The following is a 26,244-nucleotide window of genomic DNA, read 5'->3' as shown; positions in this document are numbered from 1 at the left end:
GCAAAGTAATCAGTTTAAAATTTTTGTTAGTATCTTTATTTGTACAGAATCATTATTCAAAACATTACATGATGTTAAAAATAAAATACAGCATATATTTCATGTCTTTATTTTTTTAGTCTTCAAAGAAAGAATCTGATGCATTTCTTGAAATGTAGCATTTAAGGCTGTGTTTTGCAGATGTTTAGCCCTTAAATAAAAATACTGAGCATAGGTTTTACTGACATTGCTCATTGTAAAAGGCAAGGGAATCACTAAAATGTGGAGTTTTCTTCTGAAAGGGAATTGTGTGAATAAGCTGTGCAAAAGGGGAAATAGTTGAAGAGAAATTATACAGAATTTTTAAAGAATATTATACCTATGATATACATTGGATGTTGGCCGCACTTTGGATGATCTTTTATATAATTATATGAGTTGATTTCTGCTGCTTTTCTAGCAGTTTTAATATTCTCAGCTTTTGATTTATTGATTGCTTTGATCAGCGATAATAACGAAACACTTGTATGTATGAGGCTATATTGGGTCTGTATTGATGCAGTCTGAAAACTGTGCAAAGACGATGGAAAATGGCTCATAATCATTATTTTAGTTCACTTTAGCAACCTAAACAAATTATTTAATACTTATCAACACTCATCCCTACTATATCCAATGCCGATGCTCATTATATTGACAGATTTCCGTCAAAGAGCACTTTTATGCTTCCACCTAAAGGCAATGTTGTGTAGGGGTGGGGAAAGCACCTTTCTATCCACCACCATTTATGTGACTGGCCGCGTGAAAATGCCAGCTACAGCACACATAAACTTTTTATTTCCTCCCGTACACGGTAACAGAAGTACAAGCCTCATTATATTAGTTTACTGGGGCAAAAAATCGCTCGCCTGCAAGGCGTACCTCAATACAAGTCGGACAATCAACAACAGACGACGTGAACCATACGCGTTGACGGAGATATAAAAAAAAAAAAAATTCTCAAGGAGGTATGTTGTGTTTTTATTTTGGATGTCGATGACTTTTGCCAAAGAAAGAAAAAGTAAGTCTATCGTTGACTTCTGAGATTTCTATCGCGACCCAAACTGCTAAATGGTTCGCCGAACCTGACAACCTGCAACTTCATATCTACACCTACACTGCCTCGTTCTTCTGATCCCCTTAGGATTTGCATTCCTCAGCCCAGACTTCTTACATTTAGTCTACATTCTTTTATTTCTCCGATTCTTTTATCTGGAATGAACTGCATCTCCACATTCGCCGGAAACCTGCGTTCTCTACTCTTCCTCTAATTTGTGTTCATGAGTTCTTTTATGTCTGTGCCAAGAATTGCTATAACAAGAATAAATTAAACATTATTATATACTGTAAGTTAACATATCGTAACCCAAACTGATCAGTCTTGTGACAAACTGCGAAAAGAATTCGATCAGCATCAGCACATAGACATCCATGTCATGGGAGACAACTCCGAAGTTTCATTTTTTTTTTTTTTTGCAAGGTGAGCTGCTCTTGACTTCCATGTGGTCTAAACAGCGAAGACTGCTTTGATTTGGTAGCTAATGGATCAGCGCTGCAAAGTAAGACAAAATAATTGTTAGTATTAAATAATACTGTCCAAGTTTATAAATAATTGTTTAACGCTCTCTGAACATCATGTATAAAAAAGAAGTAATATTAGTGGTGTGTTAGTAATATTCACAGATAAGAGAGAGAGGATGTATGTATATAATGCGCTTTGTGTGCTTAATGACATGTAATATTTTTTTTACAGGTCTAGAGTTAAGCTATGTCTTCAGAAACACTATCAGTCCAAAAGGTGACTGGCGTCACTGCCCCTCTTGGTAAGTACTGATTTTTAATATTTTTTTCTAGTAATTATTGGCACGCTCACTCACAGAACGTTATCTGTTTATATGATATAATCTTTTATTTAATTGATGAATTAAGTAACGAGCAGTATTTTTATCATTTTTATAAGATTAATTCCAACCTTGTCCTAGCTTAATTTAATCAGCCTAATCAGTTTTCCTAAATAAAGCTTGCCCAATTTATCTCTTCCAAACTTGTCAACAAAACTATAAAAGGTAAATAGCAGTAACTTTAACCACAAAATAAATCTATAGGTTAATCAGAGAAGTGCCAGACCATGCTTTAGTTAGGTTTAATTTAGTTTGCTAGGACAGAAAAAATCAGGAAGAACTTGTCTGTCAAATTTTTCTGGAGTGAAGAGAAGAAATTGTTAAGTGTTATCAGCATTATTACATATTATAATATGATCTTTTGTTCACATAAAACTCTTCTGTCACAATATTTTTGGGACATATCTTCTTAAACAACTCTTTAAGCAAAATTTCCTGAAAACTGTTACTTCCCAAAATGTTCCTTTGCAAAGAGTTCTGATTCAGTGAATGTTAATGACAGTGATGTAAGTAAGAGAGAGAGGGAAAAAGGACATGGACTAGTAAAATGGTTATATGCTTGTTCCATTTACCCTTTGTTTCAGTTTGTTTTGCCAATGGCAGCATTTCAGAAGCATGCAAAAAACAGCTACGGGTTTCAGTTTATGAAGAGTCTAAACAAACTTTGAAAGGAAGGAAGAGGAAAATAGTGGTAAGTTTTATTTATTTTTTTTTAGAGCAGATAAACATTTTTTTTTACTTTTGCTTAACATGGTAATTTGAATTTCCTCAAGCAAACTGTTAAATTTATAGTTTTAGATGACAATGCTCAAAATTTCTTAAATTTGTATAACACAGAAACTTATCTCACAAACTTCTGTATTTTCCTATTATTTATTGGATGTTTCAGATGGCAGAGTCACAGAGGCAGACATACAAGGCTTCAAATTTTGGTAACGTTGATTCCGAATGTGATGCCACAGAGTAAGTATATTTTTTTTTTATGACAGTTCTGTTACAATAAGGTGACCAGACGTTTGCTTATGTTATGCTTACACTTTGCTTATGCACGTTTCAAAAAAGACTGAAGACCCATCTGTTTATTTAAGACAGACTTAAACAACCTAGCAACACTTCTGTCTTTATTTTTACTTTTCTTGTGTTTTATATATTTGTTCATCTTTTTCTTCTTTTTTTTTTTTATTTTTTTGTTTTTTGCTGCACAATGAGCATTCTTCTGAATGGATACCTGCGCATTACAAATAGACATCATCATCATCATCAAATTGCCTAACTGAACAATGCTGCTTGTTTACTTCCACTCTTTGTCAACTCGTTTGTTTCATGCTAATGGACATATATGGATATAAGAGAAAGGACGTATCTCAGGACAGTATTTTGCAGTTATCTTTTATTTTATAGCAATTCCAGTTTGTACCTGGCAGAAGTAAATAAGGAGACTGGTGAAATGAGTTTTTATTCTGCAGAAGTCTTTCATTTGATGCCAGTCAGAGAAGGTAAGTTTTGAGAGTTATGTTTTGAGGCAGTAAAGGTATTATATGTCCAGTCCAGTTAGTTTTTGTAAATAAGCTAACCAAAAAAAGAATTTAACTACTTACGAATGTGGAGTTTAAACATCAATAAACACTTGGTTTTTATCTAACAATTAAAAACATTAGTTGATTTTCCTATTATTTTTAGCAGGCTTTAAGAACAATATTAAATTGTGTTTTAGTTTTATAACTGTTCACAAACTAATGGACTTTGTGTGTGTGTGTGCGCCCGCATGTGTGGTTTTGAATGCTTGTGTACATGCAGCAAGTATACTTGAACAGTCTTTGAAATCTTCGATGTCATACCAAGAAAAGGTAAGTTAACTGGTATTTTTATACATTTAGTAGATTCTGTCTTGTTCATTTCATATTAAATATATATAATGCTTTGTTTAATGCACTTGAATTACTTTCAGATGGCAGTCGGGATATAAATATATATATATATGAGAGTGTGTTTGTGTGTGAGAGAGTGGTTTGTTGAGTGACCTGTCTAAAGTTTGATAGTCTTCGATGCAGCAAATAAAAAAATTGTTACTTTTTGCTTGTCATTTTTAGTCAGCTGAGCTAGCTGTTCATTAGTTATTAGTTCTTAATTAGATTGAATCTGTGTACTTGTCTGTCCGCGCTCATTCTTCTGTGTAAACAGTTCATTTTCAATTGACATCAGCAAGAATGCTGCTTTAGCTGTCATCTGGTTTTGCTTGTTGGTGCCATGAGACAGCTGAGCTAAGTATGGGGCCTTGATAATGCATCATGTCTCATGTATTGACTGTAATTGTTTTGTTAGACTGACCTTCTCACCGAATCTTTTGGAAGTGGGAAGCAGAAAAAAGCTTTGGTAAGGCGACAGCAGATCCGTTTGAAAGACAGTGTTATTAAGAGTGCCATTTCTTCTGTGGTGGACTCTGCGGTGGCTGCCCAGGAGCTTAGTAGTTGTGAGTATTTGGTGGCAGCATCTTTGCGTACATATAAATATCACCTATGGCTCTACATTTTGTAACACTTCCAAGCCAACTACTTCTATTTTGATGTGAGAAGAAAAACAATGTTAAACATTAATTTTGTGAAATATTTCTTACATTTCATTTTTGTCCTTAATAAGTAGTTTAAAGTTAATGTTGATTTTGTTTTGTTATTTTTTGCAGCTTCATCAGCTTTACCAGCGACCACTTCAGCCATTCCACCATACAACATAGATGCAAGAACACCTGCTGAGGTTTACAAACTTGATGATAGTAAGTCTTTAAGACTAAAAGGTCTACCAGAGAGCACTAAGTGTGCATTTTTTTATCTTTTTTAAATATATTTTATATTTCTTTAGTAAACGATACAATTTCTTTTACTATGAAAACCATCTTCTACTCCGAATGCAAGCCAACAAGTATCACTATTCAAAAGAGGTTAAAAAGAAATCATGACATCTTGAATAAATTTATATCATCAAGACTACAGCCAATGGTAGAGGTTAGACCATAGGCATATTGCAGTTGTTCTTGATGTCATGATTTTGACCTTTTTTTGTGCATGGTGGAGATTGTAGAGTTTATCTTTGGAAGGAAAGTAGGTTATTCAATCCCTGTTATGTGCTATGTTAGTCCAGCAATTAAAAAAATTGATATATGAGAGATTATTTTTAATTTTAAATGAATAAATGTGTCTGTGCATGTGTACAATTACAATATTTCTGATGTTAGTTTTGACGCTGGTAAGAGGACTGCTTTCTCTGCCTTGCTTTTGTAATATTGGAGTTTTAAGATGGCTCTAACAAGCAGAGAAAGTGCCTCAACACTTCTGCTTTTAACACTTTTTTAAAATTATTATGTGCTCTAGTCATCGGACAGGCAGAGCTGGAAAGCTTGAGGAATGTTGCACAAGTGTTTTTCCAATGTAACAGTCAGATCATTGCAGAATGGCAAACAAACAACACGTAAGTGAAACTGTCAAGACTTTCAAAATCAGATAAACAATTTTATATGGAGATTATTCTTTCAATGGGTGTTTCCATATTAGTTTATCAAAAAAAATACTTCTGGTAAATTTATATCTTCTTTTGAAGTGAAAATACGCCATCCAGCTTCAGTTTATTCCTTTGGAGGATATGAAGCTGGCAGTGCTAGGAAGCACATAAATCAACCATAAAAAGAAGATATGAGCAAAAGTTTACCCAAAAGAATTCTTATTTTTATCGTACCTAGCAAAGCTACTTTCAGCAGGTACATATTTGCATGGGATACATTTAAATAAAAAAATTAGTTCATTACACTTTTCATGTTTTATTGCATTAATCTGAAGAATAAAAATTGTTTTCCAGACCATTATTGTTGCCTAAGAACTAATAGTAAACAAGTCATTTAAATATTTAAGATGCCTTGTAACATTTTTTTTTTATTCAACAGATATTTTTCATCAGTTCTTTCAAGATTAAGCAATTTGCCCTTTAATGAAACAGCTCGCTGGGAAAGTGCTTGTTGTTTGATGTACCTGCAGTTTATGATGACATTATTTCAAATGAAAGCAGCTCAAATGCAAAAGAAAGGTGCGTTCTAAGTTTTCATCGTTTCCAATATCTAGTTTTTTGTTGTCATTTTTATATTTTTTAACGTGCTCTGTTTATGATGGTATTAAGCTGCATGATGGGTAACATTGTGAAATCTCTCTAAGACATGTAATATGAGCTGTCATTTTCTTTGTGTTTAATCAGATCCCCTTCCTGCAGACTGGCCGGACTTGGTGACAAATCTAATGCTCAACCGTTTCACTTTCAAATCTGATACAGCTAAAAGCAGAAGGTTCTGTCCTTTTTGGTTTGGTTTGTGTCTGCACAGTCTATTCACTAAACTCTGTAGATGCATTTTTTTTAAGGTCTTCACATTTATAATTTATTGTGATTATTTCTTATAGCTACTTTTCTTTTTCTTTTCATTTTATTGCAGTTGATATTTCTTGATTAAACTAATGTTTCCATCCTCCCTTCCTCAACCAGAAAGGTCACCTAAATACTTGTTCTTATTAAACAGTCTGATCTTGATTCTTGAGACAACTTCCCACTGTAAGAGATTCCTTGTCTAGACTGCTTTGCCACAAAATTTCTCGTCTTTATTTACCAAAGACATCAAACTGCATGTAATTTTAACATTATTTATAGTGTATATCACGTTCCATGTCACTTACCCCTATCCAGATACCTCTTGCGAGGGGAACAACCACCAGGTTGCCACTGGTGTGGGGGACATCTTGACGTAGTACACTTTCTCATGAACTGTCCGGGGCTTCAGACCATTCGTCAAAAATTTTATACAGTGGATTCATTGTATGTTTTATTTAGGTCCATCCCATCGGCAGCTATTTTTGGTTTTTTAAAAAGAATAGGACTTTTACACCAAATCTAAGTCTAATATATCTTATGTAATTTCTGTTTTGTTGGCGGCCTTTTTGGGCTCCACCACCCATTTTACACCATATTTGTTTCTTTAACATCTAGTTAACTTATTACCGTGGTCTGATTTTAAGTTAAATAACTGGAGAAAATTTACCCTGAAACTTTTAAACATAAAAACTTTTTTATTGCCATGATATAGCCTTAGTTGCTGGCATGGCATAAAACACCAATAAACAAACAAACCCCTATCCACTTACCCATTCACGCACACAAATATGCATTTGTTGTCTTATGCCCCGATACATAACCCTTCAGGTCAGTCCAGTCCGTTGACCCTGATGGTAGCTGTGGAGATGGGAACAGCTGACATGGTGCTCAGTCCTGCTCTTTGCTCAATTTGATTGTGTGTAAATGCTGTCAAACTCCAGATTCAAAATTTCACTCAGACTTATCACCTTGGCTGATAGTATACAAGCTAATAGAGCATAATGACCATAAACATGAGTGAACCAGTCTGTCATCATTTTTCAGATTTGATGTTTGGCAGATCATTCTTCTTATACCTAACAGATCTCATCACTATCTCCCTTTAGGTTAAAGTAGTGGATATCAGCCATTCATTATCTCATGTGTTGTTTTTTTGTTTTTTGATCTTTCAATTTCAGATGTCTTCCTGCCCGCCTAAAAGACTTGCTTCTTTCACATATTTTGGTGTTGTGTCTTATTCTTGATCGTTTTACCACCGATCTTGAGCTGCTTCAGGTGGATCTCAAAATTGGACCAAACAAGTATGTTTAAGTATGCATTGTTGCATGACCATTTGAAAATAACAGTATCAAGTTGCTCATCAAATAAAAACTTTAGAACCTCAATTAGGCAGTTTCATGATTTGGAATATGATCACGATGAAGTGCGCTGTGAAGTGCAATATATCTTGTTATTTTTAGTGTATGTTAGCACTGAATAACAGAATACATTTACCATATATAAATTTAAATCTATTTACATTTTATGAGCATTTTCTTATGGGGATTTTCCAAGAGTATGCAACCAGTGTTTTGTTAAAGTGTCTATGATATCTTAGATGTTAGATGTGAGTTTCCCTTTCTAACTTATGAACCCTTCCTGATTTTAGTGATGAATTCTTTTTCAGGCTCCAAACCCATGTCAAATCATTAGGATGCAAAGTCAAAAAGGAAGCCTCTTCTGGCAGTTTTACAGCCATCTTGACTGTCCCATTGGTCTTTCCAGAGGCAAAAAAGAGCAAGAAAGTACGACTATGAAGATAAAACAATTCACATCACAAACAGTTTGTTGTTGAGTGAATCTTTTGATCATGATAAAGCCTAAAAAAATCTGTGATGAACAGTTTGTTAAAATGGGATAAACAGCAGCTTTGGCAGACAATTTGAAGACAGCTGTTTCAACTGGTGACTGCCGTTATCAGTAAAGTTTACCTTTTTTTTGTTGAAAGAGAATATTTAAGACGTTTTTGGACTCCTTCTCAATATCAGAAGCATCAGGCAAGCTTTGCAAATTATGTATCTGCCAATGATTGAACAAGAGTTTTAATCATTAGATTGTTGCATGGGACCTAGAAAGGATTCTTTGACACAAATGGGGCTTACTTGGTTCCCATCATCCTGAGAATTTTTAAGTCTAAGAAAAGTGTTGAACAAAAGTAGTGAACAAGTTATCCAGTCCTGAACTATGTAGCTGCAGAATGGAAGCATTCAAATGGTCTTTACCTTTGCAAGCTTACTGATTAAAATATCATGTGAATATTTTCTTATAATCATCAGAACTAGAAAGAACTTCACTATATTTCATATCCCAGATTCCTCACAGATCAAATAAATGTTGAATTTCAAACCAGTTCTTGCCATTGGCCAATTTGTTGATAGCCCCCCAGCTGGTGAATTTCTTTGGATGCCAGCTTTGTGATGTGAAAGATTGTAAGTAGGTTTCTTTTTAAGATTATGTTTTAGATGAATCTCTCACTCAGTTGATTAGAAACCATTGGTCTCAAGCCGTGTCAACCTTCATTAAGGCTTTTCACCTTAACCTTATTATGATTACTCATCAGATCATTGGGTATGTCTCTATGAAACCCAAATACTTATAAACCACTTAGTTTATTCTATGGTTCAATGGTACCTTCTTTTGTGCCACAGTCACAATCAAGCATTAGTCTTTATAGTTGATTGTTTATTGTCGAAAAACCTAAATAGGTCAGTGATTAATCAAGAAGATCTCAACTTGAAACAAATTAATGCCATACTCTAGATATCTTTATTGTTTATGGAGAAGAAATGTTTCAATGTTGCAATAAATAGACTAATCAACAGACAAATAAATAGAATACAAATTATATACAATATGAATATAAAGGTAAATGCAAAAATATTAATACTGCTTTGAGTTTGATATTTATCCTTAAATTTTAAAAGATTTCATTCTTGTTGCCCAAGGATAACACTAGAAAGTAGTTATAAAAAATATATGGACAGCATTAAATATAGTATGCTGGACATCCACCTATAATAATTCCTCTTTTGATCACAATATGTACAGCTTATTTTGACCTTCATTCTTGCTCTTCAATTTATGCTTCTTACTTGATATAAAAACAATACAATGTTAGATATCTCAGTACTATGAAAATGCACAGATGTTGTTGCAAACACCAATTCTTAGATCTTTAAAAAAAAAATCTATCCTGCTTTTTCTTCATAATAAGACAGACGACTAATCATTGTCATGACCCCAAAATTCTGTACAGCACTTTTTTAATATTACGGTATTGTAATGATCTGGAGACAGTTCCAAAAGTTTCTAGTTTTCTGATCAGAAGCAAATTCCATGATCTAGTCACTTATTATAATTCATCTCCCACATACCCACCTTTAAAAAAAAAAAAAGCTGAAATAAATACCAGACCTGCTTTTGAGGATAGTATGCTTAAGCGAAAATGTTAACAAAGTAGGTCCAAGTAATCCTGAATGACTTGCGGGACAGGAAGTTTTTTGATGGCATCTGGCAGGTTATGTTTTCTTGCCTTTTGCATTGCACACCGAATGTTGTATCTGCAAACATGGGTTAACGGCGGGGTACACCAAGACTTCTTGTCCAAATCCAGCAACTGCGCTAGCTTCGGGTGCACTTCAAAAAGGACATGTTTCGTCCCGTGAACGATTGTTGTGCTTATTTTGCCGCTCGATTTCCGGATGTCAAGTGCATAGACAGCACGAGCAAAGAAGGACAAGCACAGATAGCAGAACTCCATCTGCATCTTGACTTTTACCCCCGAGCGGTCATGCAACCACATCATCATGTTCAGCATTCTGAGAACATAGTTCACCGGGCATATTTTCAATGGTGAAAATACCTCACCCCACTTGCAAACAAATGGGTTTGCACCGTGACGTAGCAGAAGAAGTACCATTGAAAGGTTGCACTGAATAACTGCAGCTAGAAGTGGGGTGTCGCCTGAGAGATTGTTCAATGGCTTGTTCAGGACGTTGTCTGGAATGAAGACATTGTCTTCATATTCTCTGGTGTCCTTCTCTAGGGGGCATATGCTTTTCACGAAATATTGAAATGCAGACTTCTCATATTTTCGGCGACCAGGATAAACAGTGAACTTGTTTCTGTTTACAGTTAAGTCCGTATGACTATTAGTAGAGGGAATGATACTAAAAATAGCATCCAAAGATCCTTCACACAGATAAATTTCACGGAGAAGTGCGCTCACAATCGCTTTAATGGATATATTCAGCACAAAGCAAAGTCGAAGAGCAACGTAGAGATAGTGGTGGTCATGACACCAGTGTGCGTTTTTCTTCAAACTCGTTTCATTTTTGTGAATGTGACAAAGATCCTTCGCAAAACAAGTCAAAACAAACTCGGAACCCTTTGGTGTATCCATCTTCGACCGAAGTCTCGCTTCTATCGATTTTCCCCATTTGAAAAATCTTACGATCTTCTTATGAGTCTCGGAAGGTCTCCATTCATGTTTAGAAGGTAAATCGAAATCTAGTAAAAACTTCCTTGAAAGTTCCACTTTCGGGGACCGTTTTAGCCCACCATTATAGATAGTACTAAAACTAGATCCATCGCTTTTCTCTCCAGTGTATGGAAATCGTTCCTTTATCGGCAATTTTTCGCAGAAGTGATGGCCAGTCCCGTCTTTTTTGTTCATGTTTCGATACTTTGGGAGCTCAGTGTTGATTGGAAAGTACAGTTCAGTTTTCACGAAACAAGAATCAACAGGTAACAAAAAGATGCGATTTGTTTTTTTTAAATTGTTTTAGAGTAAACTCCCTTGACTTTCTAGAACGTACGTCGGCTGCGCTTGGTCTTGTTACACGCAGACGTCTGCACCAATGCGCATGCTTTCAATTTTTATCTTAGAAAATACCGTTCGTGTTATTTTTTTTTTATTACCTTACCAAATAAAATGCAGACAAATTTCCCCAATTAGACAAGATTTTTTTTTCGACTGCATTAGAAACTTCTTATACACATGTAAACGATAAAACGGCAACGTCCAGTTATTTATAATCTCTCGTCAAAAAGTGACACGTTTACAATATATCTTCGTTTTCAACAAGAATCAAAAGTGTTATTTTCATATACTTTAAGACGTGCACACAGGTATTGATAGCAATAGCTTTAAAAAAGAGACACTTGAAGATAATACAGTCAGCATTTACAGTTTTCACGACCGTGATTTTTGCCATCAGTAGAACTTTTTGTTGAATTCTGCAGTTATTTACCGTGGAAAATCGCAGACGACTAAAGAAAATTATTAGTTTAGTAAGTAATAAATGCATAAATATATATATCATTACTCTTTTTCATCAGGTAGCGTATTTTTCATCTTTTGTGTTTAATATGGTCAACACTACTATAATTAAGAGCTAAAATTTAGGGGAGGAGCCTGAGCAATATGCAGTTATGTGCGGGAGCGGGGGATCTGCGCCCCTATGACCCCCGTAAATACGTGGGTCGACGGGAAAATAATAAAACATGGGGAACTATGATTTGGATAAATGCAACAACAGAAAATGCCAATCAGACAACAAAACAGCCTATATAAAGGGCTGCACAAGTGCAGGAAGCGCATATCTTGAGAGGTCAAAACTCCAATAGTACGTGGTTTTGGTTCTAAACGAATTTATCTGTTTTTTTAATTATATACAATCATGCTCTATTATTTAATGTAGAAGTATATTTTATTTTTTGATTGCTGCCATTTTATAATACATGTAGTTCCCTGTAGTTGTATACAGGGCCGCCGAGAGCCACGTGCTCCAGAGTAGACGACCTCTCGATCTGGGCCACTTGAAAATGTAAATTATTTTCCCCAGTGTATAATAATAATAATAATAAAGTTTGCTTTATCATCACTTAACAACTCTTTTGTCATAAAAGCAAGTATTAATATTATCGACATTAACATGCGATGCAACTAAAACTAGATACTAGCAACTATTTTATTGGAGCAGGAACTTGCACGTCCTTGATTGGTTTGAAAGATACTTCAGCAGGATAACTTGGTTCTGTTGTGATTATGAAGATTATCTTAGACGACTTAGAGGTAAGATTAAGTGCGCCTATTTTTCCTTGCGCATTTATTTAACAAAGATATAGAACTCGCTCACACGTTAAAATATTTCTAAGACCTAAAACTTGCAACGAAAGCATAATTCGAAAGCTTTAATTGTCGATGAATTTTATAATACATTTCTAATAGTAAGGTGACCAGACGTTTCGGGGGCGAAAGCGGGACACGTGCCGATAATGATGTCGTCACCGTCAAAGAACGCCGAAAAAAGTGATTTTTAAAGACAACCGGGACATTTGATGGACTTGCCAGAAAGCCAGAAAGCGAGAGGCCTAAAGCAGGACGTCTGGTCACCTTACTAATAGAGTATAACCTGCTGTTCAGTCTGAAACTATAAAGTGAAAGACGTCAAATTATTGGTCGATTCATTAAAAAATATATATAAAAAACCCGCGCCCAAAGAAGCTATATATGTATACATCACGAACCTTGCTATTTACAGAGGGTTCCACAAACTTAGCTCATCTCCTTCCCCTAATACAGCGGTTCTCAACCTTTTACTTGTGACGCCCCCCTGACGAACAAAGGTACGTCCGCGAGCCCCCCTTAGCCAGCAATGTAAGCTAATTTCACTAATACCGGTATAAGAAACTTTAAAAAAAAAAAGGACCACCTTCGCGCCCCCCTTGTAAGCACGTCGCGCCACCCCCAACCCCCCGGGGGGGGGGGGGCGCCCCACAGGTTGAGAACCGCTGCTAATACTATCACCTATACAACCGTGTATACAGTATCCCAACGTCATAGGTGCGAAACTCAACGAAAGATAAAGGTAAAGAAGCATTTCGTGTTCCTGGGACATTGATGGGACACAGTGTCGTCACCTTTATTATGCAGTTTCTCGCAACACTCACAGATTAGCTCAAGACAGCGGCTTGCTCGCTTTCTTGCGGACATGACGGAGCACTTCTAGGACATTATTGAACTTACATTTCATTGGACGATTTCAGCCAATCCCCACTACGGTTATATCGTCTGATGGAAATTTTAACTGCGATTTTGACGACTTGTAGAAGCAGAATAAATCTGGACTTTTTGTGGAGAAATAATAGTAAAGCCAAAACAGTAAGTTGATTTAGTTATTGTGAAGCATCGAAGAATTAATTTAAGCCAAATATGTAATTAACATTGTCTGTGAGTGACAAGAAAGACTAGTGTTTGCTTTTGATGGTCCGAATTACTTGTGCTGACGGCCATCTTTGAAATCGAATGCTGTAAGTCTTGTCTAAAACAAACCATGTATATGCTTTTACATAGTACGTGAATAATAAGAAAATTACGTTATTGTTAAAAGAAATAACGTTAAAATCAAGTGTGAGTATCAGACATACAAGTCGTTTGCTTCAAATAATGCTAGACGAAAACAGCCTTATGCAAGCAGAAGTGAAATACTTAAAGTAGGTCAGGTGTCGATGTCATTCTTGTCGCAATACGTGCTAGACCTTCTGAACCTTGACTTGGGCTTTTGTGACATCTGAATTATCTTGTGACAAGAATTCGAAGTTTTAGAATAACACCGCTTAGTATGCCTTGGTACAGATAAAATTTAAGAGTGGAGCTCATTAAAGGAAACCCAGGTGATGACTCTATAATTATGAAGTATAACCTGATAAAAATCATTAAGCAGAAACAGGGGAAAGGGATTGCATGACTATACACAAGTTATTTGACATACACGACCGTTCTGCAAAAGCTTCTGTAAACTCGTTTAGCTACCAAAATTTTTCATAATTATTTTTATAGGAAATGGTGGTGGTGTAGTGGTTGTTAATTCATGTCTTACTAATTATTATGGCGTGTAAATCGGTCATCATCAGATTGGACATTTCTTTTTATAAGAATGTTTATGTGTGTTTAAAGCGCTATAAACACATCTGTTTCATGAACATTACTTACATTGATCAATATAGCTGTCAATAGCTGTGATTATAGTCAGTTGACTAATAGACCTGCTCTTCTTTCTCTGCAGATTTATGACACCCTCCATCCATATTGTTTCCTGATTCCTTTTTTGTGTCATTTATGTTTGTCTTTTATTTCTTATTTGCATAGTTCTTTCTTCTTTCGTCCTGTTCGTATCTCCTACTTGTCTTAAACACTGAGAGCATGTTCCTTGATAAGCTTAATTATGCATAATATGAATCACACATTTATTATCATTATTTATTTAAAAATTTATTTTTTGTGAAGTGGTTGGTGATTACCATATTTATATAAGCTTGTAAGCTATTTGAATGAAAGTACAAGGCATCAAGCTATAAATTTGTTTGGATTTTGTGTACAGATGCCAAGGTCACGCAGAAAGCGTTCTTACAGCAGGGACAGTTCCTATGATTGTGATTATCGCCACAAAAGGCACCGAGGTGGCACATATGATGACTATTATGACATTAGATCACGCCACTCTAGATCTAGAAGGTATGAAACTTTATAGACACCATTGAATTTATGGCAAGCTGTGAGCTTCACAAATGTACACAGAAAAGTTCATGTAGGTCTAGTTTTGCTTATTTTTTTTAATGTGTTACACATGTAGCAAGGACACAAAGATAATATATTTATTAATGTTCTCACTTATCCACTATTTAAATATGAAATGTTTTTTTTTTTTTTATTTATTTAAGAAGTACGGCTTCATAATATCCAGAACGTCAGTAATTATTCATGAACATGTCACAAAATATGCGTAAGAAGCAAAATGTATGTGTCTGCGTAGCTTCATGCAATATTTCCCATTTTAATTGCAGTCTAGAACGATATGATTCATATGGTCGTCGGCATGACTACACAGACACCAGCTATTACCGAGATCGCTCTCTGTCTCGTGAGCATCTTATTGACCAGTGTTCCCAAGAGAGCTCTCACTATGGTCGATCACAACCAAGCAGCCGCTACAGCTCCAACACGAGTCGCAGACACCGTAATCGTCGACACAGACGCCACCGAGAGCATCACAGGCATCACCGTGAATCATCTATTTCAAGTCGGGTTAGTACTCTTTGCTTTGCATTCTGTTTTACATCATCTGAGTCTGTGTAGAAGTAGAATAGATGGCACAATAGTGTTCTGGTGCAGTAAGGACAGGGCTTCCTCTCGTAAGGATGATGCTGAATCTTTGCTTTTATTTTTATTTGGAGACTGTTTCCATTGGGACACCCATCATAATCTTCAGGGTAGGTTGAGTTCACAGGAGACATGAGACAGGTTCTTCAGGGTAAAATCAATTGACCCTTTGAAGAACCCTTTTAACAGGCACCATTAAGCTGACAGAGTTATGTACACCAACTTCTGTGCCATAACATGCATGCAGGCATACACACCTATTTTATTTTTTTTTATTATTTGAACCCATGGGCTAAGCAGTCGGTTACGCAAGGAAGCAGACTAAGGTAAATATGAAGAGATATAGAATCAGATGGAATACTTCATACCATGTGGGAAGCAAGTTTTTTTTTCCTACAATTTTCTTTTTGTTTGTTTTTGTTTTTTAAATCATGCCTATAAACCTTAGGCATTTTTTCTGTCCCTATTTTGTACATTCGTGTCATTGATATAATGTGTGTTATTGCCAGATACTTACAGGTGAGTACCCAGAAAAAGCATTCCATGTTGATATCTGTGACAGGTGAAGACAGCTGCACGCTTACTTAAAATTGATATGTGGGGAAGGGGGTTCTTGACTTTAAAAATTGATATTTTGATGAGGCACTCGTACCTTTAATAAATAGCCTGTTGTTCAAGTCACCTAGAAATGTAAATGAAAACACAAAAATAAATTTTAAAACAATCTTTCTGGCCTTTTTGAATGTCGAGAAATCAAAAACCAAAGGGATCAACGAGGTCAGTTATACTTGCATTTTTATCAATAACATTTTTCTTCAATCTTGGTACATTTTGCTCCGGTGTTGAGAAATTATAAAACTCTTGAAATTAAGTCTTTGTTTTTTTTTGTTTTTTTTTTGTTTCTTGTTTTTTTTTTTTTTTGAAGAGCCCGAGATATCCATTCTATAATTCAGTTTGTATAAATGGAAAGGTGCCAACATTGAAAAATCATGCATCACATGCAGGCTGTTTTGAAAATGGGTGCCACTCAGACCATTTTGTTGATAATGTTAGTTTCATGTACTTACTGCACTCTGATGTAATCCTTCAGATAATTTCTCTATCATTTTTGGTCACTTTTTTTTTTCCTTTCGAGTCATAACCAAAAGATGCTGACTGTCCATATGTGCCTCATACCTTTTATTTATCCTTCATGTGTGTTTGTCTTTCTTTTGTAATGATCTTTTGCTTCATGTGCCGCTTTAGGTTTGTAGAGTTGGGCCTTGTGTTTCCCTGTTTAGACAAATTCCCAGATAGTCGCTGCATTACATGCTGAGGAGCGGTTTAGGAATTATATATTTTGTATCAATTAGTCAAAAGTTGCCTCTTGTAGAGTTCTAGCCTTTATGTAACACCGTAGAATGCACTTAAATGAAAACGCATAATTTTGTGGGGTTGACTGCTTAGTGTAGTCTATTTTTGCTGTTGCTCCTTTGTCGCATCTTTTTCTAGCTTGGAATATTCAGGAACAAATAGGAAAGGGATTATGCAACATTACTGTGAAGTTCCTCTTCCTTTACGATATATGGTGCTTTTTTTTTTTTCATGGAGAACAAAGCTGTATGTGATTTGAATTAACAGTCAGCGTTTCCAGTCACATATAAATATGTGCAAATCATATAAGAAAGCTCCAGATCATGGTGGGAGGGGGAAACCTGCATAGCTGGTAAGAAAATGCTAAAGGCTGGGGTCTCATGTAATTGACACAAAAGGGTGGTATATTTTCATTATTTTTTTACGTCACTGACAGTTTTAAAAGTCATTGATAATTAAAGCAGTTTCTTGGCATCAGGAATTAAAATCACAATAATACCACATACAACCTGGTTTGTGCTTGTCATATATGTCTATAAAGGAGGGGGATTAGAAACTTTCAACAGTTTTAACTGAGGGTGACACAGTTTCTCAAAAGGTTTAATGGGGAGTCAGAATATCAAAATCCATTTTGTGCATGATAAACTCTGGCACTGACTCGGACATCTGATCCAACATGTGTTCCCGTTTTATGTTCATTTTGGTAATAGCAAATGTTTTGAATTTCTGGGAGAAAGTCAATTCAACGCTGACTTTGGCAAGGAGTGGCTTATTTTTTTGCTGTTGTCATTCCTTTCATTGTAAAATACTTGTGAAGGGTTGTGTTACTTAAATTTATCGTAGTTTCTTCTGGTCTGCATGTATTGTGATGTGTTAAATCACATAGAGTGGTGGGAAATTGAGATGGGTTTTGTGGACTGCTGTGATTGATACTTGTTGGGAATGCACAAGGCGTGCTGTACTAGACTGCCATTTTATATGATGATCAAGATACATGCAGGACTACATAATGCATGCACTTAATTTGCATCTGGTAAATGCTTAGCCTCATCTTGTGCTGCTTGTGGCAGTGCTGCCCTTCAGACCACTTTATCAGCATTTCCGTTAGCACAATGCAGCTAATTAGGACAGAATTGGAAGTGTCTGCTTACCTTGATTGTGCTGCACCATTTATTTGCGTTATTGTACATATATCTAGAAGAATACTTTCATGTAGTCTTGTTGCGAACATCGGTTTAATTAGCTTTCATCCAGGCACCCCGGTTTATATTGCTTTTTTAAAAGTTTATGTAGGGGTGTGGAAGAGGTGATTGGTAAAGATGGCGCTGTACCCCACGCTGTACTATAATCGGTGTGGAAATGACTCACATTATGGCTTTAAGCTTTTGACAGAGTGGCTCTGGTAATAAAACCACAGGAAATATAGGATTATCGGTTAATTTATGCTGTTTTCGACCATATTCTGGCTAGTGTCTGTTCGCCGGAAGGCAGTCATACTTTGATGGTTAATCTTCAGTCATCATGCTCCTGCAGTAAATAAAAGTGCGCGCATTATCAGAGACGGCGCTTTAGGCAGGTCACAACCCCCGCTCTTCCCCTTTCCTGGCGAGAATGGCGATTGAGTGGCTCCTTGTAGCAGTACGCTAGAAGCAACAAGGTGACCGACAGTGCTACTGCAGCTGCTGCTGCTGCTTCTGCTTAATCACGTGATGTTGCTTTAGCGGCCTTGCCCTACCCACCCCTCCTTTTCCCCTTTCCTTGTAGAAGGTCGGGCTTGTCATTGGCAAAGGCGCAGCGCCATGGCGGCCTGCTCGCGCTAGTTGCAGCCTGCGTGTAACAGAAACAAGGGCCTGCATTTATCTCTTCCTGCTGATCGAAGGTGGTGCGCTATTTCTTTGAAACACAGAATGTGGTTAGAACATTGGACAGTTATACTGCTTGCATGTGTTTGTGAGAATGAGCTCGCAGGGCGCGTGGGTGGATGTGTTGGCGATCGTCTTTTGGCCGCAGGTTAGGCTAGGTCCAAGTACAGTCGCACAGTTTTCATGTCTGCTGGAACGCGCGGCTCGCATTTCGTGAGAAGAATGCCGTTAGTCAGAAGTGTGGTTGCATAGTGTTGCCTCTGGTACTGTAAACAGTAAATCATAGTGCCTGCAGTGCAGTAACTAGGAATAATTGCGAAGCTATGTTTGTATATGCTTTAAGAAAAATTGTTTTCGGTGTTGGTGATGGGGGGTAGTGGATGGAGGAGAAGAGTAGGCAGATAAAAGATGTCACGCGAGCAACGAGATGACCACGGATTCTCGACCAATTACGCAGCGGCCGTAGAAGAGCTGGCGTTATCGGACATCAGGAGAAGAGCGATAGCAATAAACGAACAAAGCGATGCGCCGCGACCACGGGAAAGATATGTAGATCTGCCCGAAGAGTGAATGGCCACGCCGGGGGGGAGGGGGGTTGGGGTGATGCGACTCCACTGCACATGACCTTTCCTGCGTCCTTCCAATTTTTTCCGAAGGGATGTAGAGGTTGTGGTGAGGATGGACAGCAAGGAAATAGCAGCGAAGGGGGAAAACGTGCGGTGGCCCCTGTTTCCTTCTTTCCCCCACCAACCTACTACCACATCCTGCCCGAGCAACACGTTCGACGGTCACTTGTCAGGCACGGGTTACGTGGCCGATACTCGGCGTACTAGCCAGCAGACGCGAGCGATAACGAACTGCTGTCATCACCAGCACGGCGACTCAGGGCGGGCGGCCCTTCTAGGCGCGCAGTACGGGGAGGGGGAGGTGAACGCAATTTCACGGCGTGCTGTGGACGAGCACTGCAGCAGTCGTTCCAGAACGGCGCCAGTTTATGATGCATATTGATTTCCGTCGGCTCTCGTGCACCTCTCGTGTGTATTCAGCCACTGTAGGGTACATGCAACAGGTTCGCTTGCGAGAGCTGCAGCTCCAGGTGGGGGCAGGGGCCTCATTCTGCACCCCGGGGCCGTCGCGCTAGCCCTTATCGGTTGTCCAATCCTCCCCCTTACTCTGTTACGGCGCTGACGTAACTCGATTGTACACGTGCTTATCTGCACCAAGAGTTTATGCCTTACGACCTATGTAACGACGCTGTGGAGAGATTAAAGGTTTATTGCAGGCCTTCAGTTGGCGGCCGCTGCTGCTTCAGACTGCAGCCTAATTTGTCCACCCGTCTTAGGTATCTGCGGTGTTTACAAGGATGCTGAAACGGCACGGCCATCTTAACCGGTGTGGTTATTGGGGTTGTAGACTTGTTGACATCGTAGATAAGGCTTTTGAGTAGCCTGAAACGGGTGGCCGAGTGGTGGAGTGGCGCTTTCTCATCATCTCAGCCACATAAAGCATGCCTTGTGTGTGTGCTAGCGATGGCTCTGTGACCTTTTTCTGCTGCGTCGGTCGTCGACATAGTTTGTGCTTCGTCAACTTCAAGTGTCAGTTGAATGTTAGCGGCGTTTGGCATGCACCGCTCACAGCTTAGTCCTTGCTTGGTGTCGACAGCTGCCAGATCAGAGTGGGATCCTCTTTCACATGCTCATCCTCGAAACTCCCAGGTGTCGCTACGGAAGTCATTGCGATCCTTTTACAGCTTGTGTTCGAGACTAGTAATACACATGACACATACCTTAACTGCGAAGCCAGTGCTTGCGTGTTTTGCGTACAGTCTTTCTATTCCTGTAGATGTGCAGCGCTATGACTGTTTTCATGTTGTTGCTGCTCGCATTTGTCCAGGGTGATATCGTCCGACAGGTTACAATGAGACGCTTCCTTCCGGCATAGTATAGTGGGCGGGGAGGGGGCATAGAGTACAGAGAACAATGACGATGTCAGCAACACACATGTCAGGAAAAGTAACATTTGTGATGTAACAGAACTAGAGGCACGATCCCCGCTTTTGCCAGTATTGCAAATGGAAAATGTGGAACGAAAGCCTTTATTTATTGAAACGGCACCATAGCACACCAGGCTATCTCCTGAGCCCATCACCTGACATCGCTAGTGGGGAGAACGTCTGCATCCCAAGAGGAGCCTCATGCAGGTGCTATCTGTGGACTGCGGGTACCTTGGCCTGTGTCGGGGTTTCCATTTTCATACACCCTTCCTGGCATCTAACCATGTGTTTGGCGTGTGCCATAGATGTAAATCTGTGGCGTGCAAGGAGAGCTCAGAGAGTTTTCTTGTGACTTTCTGCTGTCGGGGAGACTGAAGAAGTAGGTGCCTACGTAGAATGTGACTGGACCCTGCAGTAGTTTTTTTTTTTTTATGCGACCGACTTAACTGATGTAGACTTGTTGTACAGTGCTCAAAACCATAGAGGCAAAACCCAGGGATTGGCCTCTATGAGTGTGCCCTGTATCTGTGCTTTTCCTGCCTGCCCCTTCTGCCGTTCCTTCCAGCACCTTCAGCACCCTAAAGACTCCCTCAGCAGCCCTCTTCTCCCCTTCCTCCCCTTCCTCCCCTCTACTCCCTTCCTCTCATCCAAGCGTTTGCAGGAGCGCTAGAGCACCATTTGGGCTGTGCAGCCCCTGCTCGGGCCCCCCTCCCCCCTTACTGCATGCCGCAGTGCCTTATGGTTTGGAGGAGTAAGGCAGTACTGTTGCTGCCGCTGCTTTTGCTGTCGCCGTTCAAAGGCCTGAGGTTGTCTGCGGCCCTTGCTAGGCCTCTGGTGCTAAATGGTAGCGCTACACTGAGCCCTAAACAAGACTTGGTAGGGGCAAAGCCAGCATGAGAGTGGATGCTGGAGGTGGTGTCAGAGAATGGAGGAATATGCCGACCAATGGCGGTAATAAGTATGGTTTGAACCGGAAGTCGTGCTGCGTATGTTCTTTTTCATCCCTCTTTGTGATTACTCTTCTTGTTGAGAGAGACCTTTTAAGGTTACAGTAGGATGAGCGCTGGCAGCAGACACTAGTCAGCAGCCAAAATTAGACAGGTCAAACACACCTTGGAGAATAATGCTTTGCCTTTCAAGTTGCTTTAATCACGTTTTTTTGTTTTTTTCTTTCATAAAGTTTGAAATGGTAATATTATAGATGTTACTTATGTTATCTTTCTTTATAATAAGGCATAGTGGTGAGTTGCTGCACCTTTCCAGCTCCGAGGCTAGTCTTGCTAGAGGCCAACATTCCAGAATGATGTGCCAGAATCTTAATATTTGTTTTACAGATGGCTGGCAGGCAGTACCAGTGTTAAAAATGTGAATTTAGGTAAATAGTATATGGCTATAAAGCTGAAAAGATTTACGACGTGCATTATTTGCATTAGTGAATGTATTATATGGCTTTTGAAGGTGTTGATATACAACCGACAGGTACAGGGGGTGGGGGTTACTTTTAGAAACTAAACAAATAAATTTTTTGTTCGAAACTGTAAATGTTTGGTAGATGAGCAAGCTTTGGTCCCATTGGCAATTCTAAATTTTCGTAGCCCGAATAGAATAAGTTGGTATGCTTTCAGTGTAGTCTTTTGCACAGTTGGGAGGAAGGGGGATCATAACATTTCCTCAAAGTGCAGCACTAAATGCAGAGGATAGATGTAAAACTAGTCCCTCCTTATGTTTCGTTCATTCACAGAATATCAGTCTCACACAGAGTCTTTCTCTCAAACACAGTTGCCTGCACAATCAGTTTAATGTAGACGTTTTTAATTAACACTTGTGACATCAGTGGGCTAAGCAGTAAAGTGAAGTTTCATGTACATACTCTCTTTCACTACACACACAAACTTGATGTCTTTATTTGAACAACTTTATGTCAATCAGTGGACTAAACAGTTAAAGCACAGTGTTATGTACACTCTCTCTCTTGCATTTGCTGGACATTTGCAGCTTTGATCATGTTCAGGCTTAACAACATTGAGGAAGTTGTTTGAACATTGAAGTGCATGGTAACATTAATGAGCAAACTTTCGTTCAGTAGCAAACGTGAGCTGCATCTTGATTTGATGCCTGAAAGTGGGGTAGCAGGTAGAAAAGAATCTTTTTTTATTGGAATTACTCTTTAACAAAGCAAAGATTTGTTGATGATTTGACAGCAGACGTTAACCATTAATGCAAAAGTAAACGAAGAAAATAATTTCTCTCCTTGTGGTGATTGCAGTTAAGTGCTGCTTCTAATAAATGAGTTTGGTTTTTTTTTTTTACGCTATGTATTTTAAAGAGTCAGTAAATAGCACACAGCTCTTGGATTTAATATTTCAGAGATTCATGGCAAAATCTCTTATAAAATGGTAGTGAAAGCCATAGAGAGTTGGCAGGCCGGTGTGGGGTGGCGGTTGTTATGGGATGTTGGTTTGATATCTGCGTCAAGCAGCAATTGCTTTTGATAGTACTATCGTTCATACAAGGGGACTGACCGTACAAGTTTCTAGAAACAAGTCTTGCTATTCCAAATGTCATGGAGAGCTCAAAGAGGGCAAAGAGGGAAGTAGGACCATTACTGGGAGGCAGGGCAGTGATGAGGATGGCAGTGTCTGGCGCTATAAGTTACACGCCATTCGTGATTGTGTAGGATAGATTGCTGGAAAGGGAGCTAACAAAGGCCTGGAGGGAAAGGTGCAGCACTACACAAGACACTACACGAAATTTTGTTTATTTATTCACTTAGAGTGGTGTGGAAAGCTCTTTATTGATTGTACTCTATAGTTATAAGAGTTCACTGATATTCTGTGTTTATTCTTCATTCATATTGATACATATAGTCTCAGCATTGTGGTTTTTTAACATTGTTTGTGCCTTGTTTTTGTTGTAGTTCATGTTTGACTTTTCTAATGTTTTGGACATTGTAGTTGCTTTACTGCAGGTACTAACATCTGTTGACTGACATAAATTCTCACCCAGTTTTGTTATGTTGATAAGTTTCCTGTTCAGCCCACACCACCAAAGCATACTGCGTGTGTGGAAATGTGTTGCTGTGCTCTGATTTTGGAAAACTTGTTGTAGCAGTTTTACAGTGACATTAGTTGCTTTATCTTTTTGGCATTTTTTCCCTCCCTTTTTGACCATAGATGAATTTTAATTTCAAGTGTTGGTCTTCATGAGGCAGTCATATTGACCGCTGGCAGTTGGTCTTTTGAGAACAGTAGCTCGCTTGACATTTTGGACAGTGTTCAGACAGCCAAGACTACTGCCATTGACTGTATTGACTCACTGTTATAAAAACAGTACCATTCTAGTGATGTCATGCTGCTTCTAGAGACATTAGATAACTCATTTCACTTGGAAAGGTACTTATCTGTTTTGGTGGTGAGATAAGAGAGAGGCAAGCTACTTCAAAAGACAGTGCAGAACAAAAAACATCGCAGACTAACCTCGTTACACTGAATATGCAGTAATGTCTGGATTTCTCATAATTCTGAAAACATTGAGGTCTATTGCTTCTGATTGTGGTGTTCTGTGTGCATAACCATTTAGGCTTGCCTTTTTATTTGTTTGTTTCTGACACTTATTTCTTGCTAGATTTGTGCAGTAATAACTAAAATTCTTCATTCTTTTGCTGTTTCTTACATCATTTACTAATAAGTCATTCATTTTGCATGTGAAATTGAAGGTTTTTTTTTTTTTTTTTTAATTTTATCATTTGCCTGGAGTGTTATTTTGCTGCTTAAGGATTGTGCTGACCTTCATTTGGAAGCATTGATTTTCATATCAGTCTAGTTTCACGAATCATTTCAAATGATTTAGAAAGTTTCATTTTCATCTAGCATGAACTTTTGATTTCAGTCGAGTATTTTTTACATGTTAACATAAATTCTGGTTTTGTTATCATTCTTAATCGTCAATCTCCTAATTTCTTGGGGGAAAAAAACCGTTGTATTTTTCCTCTTTTTTTTTTATGCGGCTGCCTGTGCTGTCTTCACTTTCCCAGTTGATGCATGGAATGCTTATCTTAATATAGAGTACTACTACCATGATTGCAATGCCAATTCATGCGATGTTAACACATTATGTGACACATCCTTTACCTTCGCCATGCCCTTGCCTGTCTATATTCTCGTACATATGTGGGCTGCCAACCATGGCAATGAAACATTGAACATGGGTGCGTGCGAACACGATTCGGCCGTCAACCCCCGCCTGCTTGCTGTTGCGGTCGGGACGTGCATTGCATCTGTTTGACCCGGTTGCTGGCGCTGGGGGGTTCGAACCTGATGTGGATGAAAATGGCGGTGGACCGGCAACAGGATCGGCAGGAGGCAGATGAGAGAGCACCCAGTGTGGAAGATGATGCAGACGGACACCTGATCTATCGCCAAGGCGACCTGCTGCACGCTCGATGTACTCAACAATTATGTAACGTTTAGTCTAGGAAGACATCCTTTCTTTTATCTCCTTTCCATGTCCCTCCATTATTGCCCCTACAGCTTTATCCTACCCAGTTTTGTACCATACCTGTCTGACATATACACATGGACATGTTTTTTTATTTATTACATATAATAGCTTTATTTTCTTAATTTTTCAAAATGCTTACTTGTGCAGGATTATGTGTATATTAGAAGCTTTCTTCTCAAAATGTACAGATTCATATTCTTCTTTTGGAATTGATCCACTCATTGGAGGTTTTACACCTGCACTAAGTGATGATCACTGTACACACCTTGTCTTTATGCTCCTCTCTGGGTCAAGAGGTGACAGTCAAGTATAAAACCCCTCTCTCTGCTGAGCTAAACTACAAGTACAATGTAGCTGGAAACACTAATTTCAAGTTAATGATTCAGGGCTGATTTTAATCCAAAACAGCTCTGCATTGTTGATATATTTAAAAAATGCATTCCTTTAAGAACAAAACTAGTACTTTTCAGAAGATAGCATTTGCATCCTGCTGTGCATTCCTTTTTTGGAAGGAATTCATGAGAGCCCTGTAGGACTAGAAAAGAAGGAGACTGTCATTTCTCTTGTGGACCCCAGCATGAGAGGGACTGTATGTGAAAGAAAAAATGGTTGTCAATCTGTGACATTATTTCTGCAGATGAAGTGGTGTCCACTCTTGGAGAGGGGACCTTTGGGAATGGGTAGCAGAATGCAAAGATTTCGAAGGTAAGTTTATGCATTAATATTTTTCATCCTACCGCTCAAGTTTTATAGTTTGCAATGTGGGTGATGGTGTTTTGTAGCTATGCTATTTTGACAGATTAAGCGGAAATGTGTTGTTTAGAGCATTTTTAAAACAGATGACTAGAAGGTGAGAACAGTTGCATCATCACATCTTCACACATCACTTCCAAACTTATGGAGGTGAAAACATGAGAAAATAACCATTTTGACTAGTAAGTAGCTGCTGTTGCTGCTGCCATAGTGCTGCTATGCTTATCTTGATAAGAAGCCACACCTTCAGTTCTCATTTTT

General features: G+C 38.3%; 2 protein-coding genes across 3 annotated transcripts; both read left to right on the top strand.

Annotated features, from left to right (window-relative positions):
• Positions 1-918: 918 nt before the first annotated feature.
• LOC112561865 (DNA-directed RNA polymerase I subunit RPA49-like) lies at positions 919-8,708 on the top strand. Its single transcript, XM_025234680.1, has 14 exons — positions 919-986; positions 1,499-1,577; positions 1,772-1,841; positions 2,504-2,610; positions 2,809-2,882; positions 3,321-3,415; positions 3,717-3,766; positions 4,242-4,389; positions 4,600-4,689; positions 5,285-5,381; positions 5,851-5,990; positions 6,156-6,243; positions 7,499-7,621; positions 7,987-8,708. The coding sequence occupies exons 3-14, from the start codon at positions 1,787-1,789 to the stop codon at positions 8,114-8,116; spliced, it is 1,197 nt and encodes a 398-aa protein (XP_025090465.1). The 5' UTR covers positions 919-986; positions 1,499-1,577; positions 1,772-1,786; the 3' UTR covers positions 8,117-8,708.
• A 4,675-nt stretch (positions 8,709-13,383) lies between these two features.
• On the top strand, positions 13,384-25,920 carry LOC112561868 (dual specificity protein kinase CLK2-like). 2 transcript variants are annotated; one of them, XM_025234686.1, is made up of 5 exons: positions 13,384-13,524; positions 14,744-14,877; positions 15,207-15,447; positions 25,080-25,173; positions 25,868-25,920. In XM_025234686.1, the coding sequence occupies exons 1-5, from the start codon at positions 13,438-13,440 to the stop codon at positions 25,912-25,914; spliced, it is 603 nt and encodes a 200-aa protein (XP_025090471.1). In that variant the 5' UTR covers positions 13,384-13,437; the 3' UTR covers positions 25,915-25,920. The 2 variants fall into 2 exon arrangements, with proteins under 2 accessions (XP_025090471.1, XP_025090472.1); XM_025234687.1 differs by lacking the exon at positions 13,384-13,524 and adding an exon at positions 13,649-13,673.
• Positions 25,921-26,244: the final 324 nt, after the last annotated feature.

This window comes from Pomacea canaliculata, linkage group LG4, assembly GCF_003073045.1.
Source record: "Pomacea canaliculata isolate SZHN2017 linkage group LG4, ASM307304v1, whole genome shotgun sequence".
Taxonomy (NCBI): domain Eukaryota; kingdom Metazoa; phylum Mollusca; class Gastropoda; order Architaenioglossa; family Ampullariidae; genus Pomacea; species Pomacea canaliculata.
The sequence above is the reverse complement of the archived record's forward strand: the minus strand, read 5'-3'. Positions and strand labels throughout refer to the sequence as shown.